Source organism: Amblyomma mixtum, chromosome 9 (assembly GCF_055824585.1).
Source record: "Amblyomma mixtum isolate Tamu chromosome 9, ASM5582458v1, whole genome shotgun sequence".
NCBI lineage: Eukaryota > Metazoa > Arthropoda > Arachnida > Ixodida > Ixodidae > Amblyomma > Amblyomma mixtum.
Window position 1 is genome coordinate 114,380,317 of NC_143020.1, and position 6,000 is coordinate 114,386,316.

The following is a 6,000-nucleotide window of genomic DNA, read 5'->3' on the forward strand; positions in this document are numbered from 1 at the left end:
TTCTTATTAATATGATTGCAATAGAAGTTTCATCGGTGAAAAGATGCATCGTCAGTTACATAAGGGTCATTTTTTTTTACCTACACTGGCTACACTGGTGTAGCAAGTGTATAATGAAATCAATAAACACTGGCTACACTAGTGTAGCCAGTGTAGGTAAAAAAAATGGCCCTATAATTCCCAATCACCATCACCAGACCGGAAGTGAAAACTATACTTTTCAATGCGTCTTCATTGCGTCCGTGTTGCCGCCTCTATACACCTTTGGGGAAACATCTAGCCACCTGCTAGAGGGCCCGAAGAGATGTCTAGAAGACGTTGTAGGGGTCCACAAGCACGATATGAAAGAATGACGCGGAGCTCGGTGTAAAGGTATTAGCAGTTTCTAATGCTATCGAATTGCCTGCAAATAATGTAACTAGGGGTCTTTGTGAATTTGTCTTTTTTTTTTATCTTTGGAACCATTTCCCGGGTGCAGGTTGGAACGAAGAGTGTGCAGCAGTGTGTGGAGTTCTACTATGTGTGGAAGAAGGTGGCGCCCGAGGAGTACCGGCGGCTGCGGTGCCTGCGTCGGCGCCGCGAGCTGGACCAGGTGGCGCCGGAGGAAGACGACATGGAGGAAGCAGCCGGCAGCCCCGTGGCCGCAGCCAAGCCAACAGTGCCCTCAGAACCTGTGCAACCCTGTGAGCCACCACAGGAGTTCCCCTGCAGGCTCTGTGGCAGGCAAGTCAGGCTTCCCGAATTAAGAAACGCAATTCACATCCACATTTCTTTGTTGCAGTCTAGTCTGCATGCGTGACCGTCACATGTCGTTCGTTCACTACATCCGGACGTTTGCACTGAGCAGGCTGGTCATTCATAATATCGATGACAGCCGCAGAACTGAGTTTCGTGATGCACTGTGTATGCAGTGTCTGCGAGTCCCCATTGGTCCAGCCAAGTTTTGACATTGCTTGGCACATTTTCACATATCGCGATCAGCGGCACAACCGGCACCGTGCGTTTAGGCCTAGTGCTTCATGCGACATAAAGCGGCTTTTAAAGGGACCATGAAAAGAATTAAAAGACGCTTGTAAATGTTAGAAGTTATGCTCAGAAGCACTGACACCGAGTATGAGTCTTCGGAACTGAGCCGGCAATTTATTATGGCTTTTTAAAAATCGAGTTTTTTAAAATTCGCGGGCCGATTGGTGTCTTCGTAGGGAGCGATTTTGAAACCAAAACCGGGAAAACAGACGTCACTAGTCCCATGACGTCGGTAGGCCACCACACGCTGTCATTCGCTCGAGCCGCGGCAGCTACGACGTCACGGGCACACTTCCGGTAGCAGTGAAAATCGTCTGCTCGAGGCGCCGCGCGACCCCCTCGGGCAAGCGCGGGCCAGGGCATTGCCTTCACGCGTATGTTTCCAATTTACCTCTGCCGCCTCTTTCTGCCGGGAGTTCGGGAGCAAAGAAAGCGCCGAGACCGCAGAGACGCTGCCGACGCCAACGTTTTGCCGACGCACGCTGCTCCTCGGGAGTGCGACAACCGGAAGCCGTAAACCGAACGTCAGCGAATGACGTATTCATGGGTGGAGCCCAGTCCCGGAGCTGTTTTCTTTATTTTTTCTTGGTGCTCCGCGCGTATGAGTTGAGGGGGGAGAGGAGGAGCGTGATTTTTAATCGTCTATAACTTCGTTGTTATTCACGCTAGCTCGGAAATTCTTTCGCTGGGGTGACGAGTGATGGATTGCCTATCTTTACGTAATCTCAATTAATTTGTTTCATAGTCCCTTTAATAGTGGATATTCAAAATTCCGCAAGTGCGCTTTCCCGCATAACTATGTTGCCCCAAACAAGATGGCCGACTTCGCTATAAAGGAACTACGTGGGCTACAGGACAGGTGCTAAAGGTGTGGATAGAATGTAAGAAACATATTTTGGAAGAATCAAACAAAAAACCAGCCTTTCTTGCTTTGTTTCAGCTGGAAACGCATGGTCAGCCATCTTGTTAGGGACAACATTGTTATGCGGGAAAGCGCACTTGCGGAATTTTGAATATCCCCTAATAGGGCGTTTATTACGTTAAGGCCTAGTGCTTCATGCGACGAAAGGCGGCTTTTAATTACGGGGCGTTTATTAGCCAGGTGTGAAATTTGTACCTGCAGGTGTCGTCATTTTTACGCCTACAGCGCGCAGGTCTTGTCTTTGCTGAGCGCTAACCAATGACAGCCTTTTCTGTGCACAAATGCCAAGGTGATGTTGCACACCAGCGGCGGACTTTAGTTTGTTTCTTCGCGTAGCCCCATTTGACGGCATTCACGCGAAAAGCGGATTCAATACCGGTGCTCATGTCAGACCACCGTGCAGACTGAGTTTTTTTTGCTGCCCGTGTGTTCGTTGTAACGGAATTTTTTGTGTCGGCGGACGTTCGTTTCATCCGAGATTTAGTGCCATATCCGTAATGTACATCCTGGCTTTGTTCATAGTGATTGTTGCTAGTGGGGCTATTATAAGTGAGCTCAATTATATTTACTTATTCATTTCGCTTTAGCTTGGTTAATTATCTCAAGGGGATTGACAGCTGACCAAAATGCTGTGGGGTTTTGGTATAAATGAAGAGATCTTGCATTAATTTTGATATTACTGAGTAGTACAAGAACGCTGCTTAAATGAGCCATTCTGACTGCAATTCGACACTGAGAATTGTGTGAGTTTTGGTCAAGTGGCATTTTGCAGTGTTACTTTGTTAATAGATATGGCTATATATAATAACTTCGCTAATAAATATAATAAATCGCTGTGGTCGCTAGGTTACACACTGTCAGCAGTCCATGGCGGCACGCGCCTCCCATATCACTGGCGTGATCACGAGTCGCGTGGTACGCACCGCGAGTAGTGAGCGGTGGCCACGCCGCGTGCAATAAATCTCGTCAGTCGCTAGCAGATCTGCACAAATGCTTTTCCCATGCTTTTGCAATAGCTTTTATCCATTTCGGATCATACGAATTGCGGATGATACGAATATTTTACATTGCCCCGTGAGATTCGTATCATCGAGATTCTGCTGTAGTGCATCCCCAAGCCTTTAGCTGTTCTTAAATGCATTGCATATTATTACTGTATCATATTAGTGTTTGCACTCTCCTTAGTATATTCTTTCTTTTTATGTAAACAAAGCTTACGTTCTAAATTTTTTTTTTTTCACTGTGTTCAGACTCTAGAGGCCTGCAGTTTTGCACATTGTATATGGCATAGCTTTGTTTGTGACCCTGTTACATCACTGTAGATGGCATAGTTTTGTTTGTGACACTGTTGCATCGCTGTAGATGGCATAGCTTTGTTTGTGACCCTGTTACATCACTGTAGATGGCATAGCTTTGCTTGTGACACTGTTACATCGCTGTAGATGGCATAGGTCTGTTTGTGACCCTGTTACATCGCTGTAGATGGCATAGCTTTGTTTGTGACTCTGTCACATCATTGTAGGTGACATAGCTTTGCTTGTGACACTGTTACATCGCTGTAGATGGCATAGGTCTGTTTGTGACCCTGTTACATCGCTGTAGATGGCATAGCTTTGTTTGTGACTCTGTCACATCATTGTAGGTGACATAGCTTTGCTTGTGACACTGTTACATCGCTGTAGATGGCATAGGTCTGTTTGTGACACTGTTACATCAGAAATAGAGATGCAGCATTTAGGGGTTAGAAGGGTCTGCTGTTTGCTTCTTTAGGTTAGCGTTGTGCAGCATGATCAAATAAATTCAAGCTTAAAATAGTTTCTTGCTGCCTTAAATGGCACTCAACGTAGTCTTCAGCAGTTGCTGGATAGAGCATGGGCTGCGTTTTGTGTCTGTCGCAGGGTGTTTGCCAAGGTGAAAAGCCGCAACGCCCACATGAAGAGCCACGGGGCGCCCCGCTCAGTGGCGAGCAGCCGCTTTGAGTTCTGAGCGCCTGCTGCTGCTGATGCCGCTGCTGCTGGCACCGCTGCAATTGCTCAACGCCCTGCCCCGCCCCCGTGATGTTCGTCGTCTTCTCTGTACATGGCTTGTAAATACTAGGTTCTCATTGTTCTTTTTAATTGGGGAGTGCGATCCCGTTGCCAAGGCCGTCCGGCGGGTCCCATTATTTTTGTACTCGCGGCGCGCATTCTCCACAGATTAAAAGAGAAAAGATACTGCTGTTGACACCGTTGTTGCCCCACTCGAGTGCATCCTTTCTCTTCGTCCTTTTTTTTTTTTTTGCGCACCGCCATTGTTAGGGCGCTGTGAAAAGGTGTGCTAAGCTTGTAGAGAGCATGCTTGACCATGCACAATAGCACACCCACGTAGCCATGCTGCTGTCTTGGCCCAACCTTGTCTAAAACAGCCACAAAACTTTGGCAGCATTTTGATCCCCACCTACCTTTACAGGAGTACTCCGTGCAGCTTGTTCTTATTATGGGGAACTTGTTCTTAATGCGTAATTAAACAGGAAAAGCACTTCCTTGCAGCACCAAATGCAGCTGAGCCTGAGCACGGCAGTGTGCATTTGAGACCTTGGGACAGTCAAGCAGCACGAATAATTGGCCCAGTATTGCAAATGGTTGGCATCACTCTGGTCTTTGCAATACCGGCATTGCGAGTACATTTCCAATATTGGGCTGATGAGCTGTGCTGCTGGGAATTCTGCACAGGCAACATTGTCATATAACGGGCAGTGGCATGTGGTACATCAAAGTCAAAGGATATGCCACGATAAGCAGAATGACAGTGCGACTCTGTATGCTTCGTACGTACAGTGTGTCACATGAGTGTGGCGCTTGGAGCTCCTGGAACTGCTGTGATAAGCGGCATCATTTGATGTCAGTTCAATCCATGTTGCCCCTGTCATGTGTTGCATCGCTAAAGCTTTCTATTTTATTTGATGAGTCTGCACTCCTTAACAGTACCATTTATGAAGCTGTCAGTTCAACTGGCGTCTCAAAAGCATTAGCAGGCTTATTGGTCCAGAAATGGTGCAATCACTTGAAGACTGAGCTCTAGTTATGCCATGGTGAACAGACAGCATGATGAAACAGGCCAGGACTAGAGCAGACTGACTGTTAAATGAGAGAGCTGACTCGCTACTTAGCGACTGTAGTTGTTAGCTAGTGCTAGTCTAGTGTACCCCTTTTTTATGGGCTTTTTTTTTTCCTGCGCAGTTGGTTGGGATTAACGAACTGCACATACAGGCCTGTTAGTGTTTTAAAGGAGTCTCTTACACTAGCCACTAGCCAACTATCGGTAAAGAATAAAAAAGTTGAGGACAGCTGAACACTTAAGTGGTGCAGTTTCATAAGTGGTATGTTTAAGGAACAGTTTCAAGTCATTAATGATGGTGAGGTGTACAGGAGCTCTTGATTTGGGCATTACAGCATTTGCTAGAAGCCAAGACTGGCTGTAACCATACGGTGATAACCATGACATCGCTGGTGGAAGCTGCCAGTTTTCTGGGAATGTATTCACAGCCAGCCTGCTAGATGTCGAGCCTTCACATAACCGGGGAGACTTCACAAGCAGGGGAGTCATAATAGCTTTGAAGCAAACACAGTACTCTTCAAGAATTTCTTAGTAGCCCTGGCTGTATGATTTCCCAGTGTGTACTGGCTTCAAAGTGTACTTAAGTGTCAGTAAGAACACTGCTATGATCTCCTCGGCAATAATTTGGAGCAACTGAACTGAACTAGTCAGGCTAGTTTAACTTTGGTGCAGCCTCTGCTGAGGCATGTTCTGTGTAATGAACGTAATGAGAAGTATGCTTTCAATAGGCTTCAGGTTCTCGGATTTTGGCACTTACTGCGAAATACTAGAAACGACCTGACAATCATAACTTTGTAGATTACATTTTGAACAAAACGTTCTGGTTCTTGCAAAAGTTCAGCTTTGGAGGAGGGTCACACAGTTGGATTTCTTCATATAAGTTGTGGCAATTCAGCCTCCAGAATTTGTGTGAAGTGGAAAACCTGAAAAACGTTGGGGAGCATTACATGGTAGAC

The 6,000-nt window shown here is 46.5% G+C and overlaps 1 protein-coding gene across 1 annotated transcript in view; it reads left to right on the plus strand.

The window, feature by feature from the left end:
• LOC149330831 (uncharacterized) overlaps positions 1-4,171 on the plus strand; it is a 35,407-nt gene extending 31,236 nt beyond the window's left edge. Inside the window, exons 16-17 of the mRNA XM_089561519.1 lie at positions 479-723; positions 3,847-4,171. Of these exons, the coding sequence (XP_089417645.1) occupies positions 479-723; positions 3,847-3,934 (333 nt within the window). The 3' untranslated portion in view covers positions 3,935-4,171. The remainder of the gene's footprint in view (positions 1-478; positions 724-3,846) is intronic.
• Positions 4,172-6,000: the final 1,829 nt, after the last annotated feature.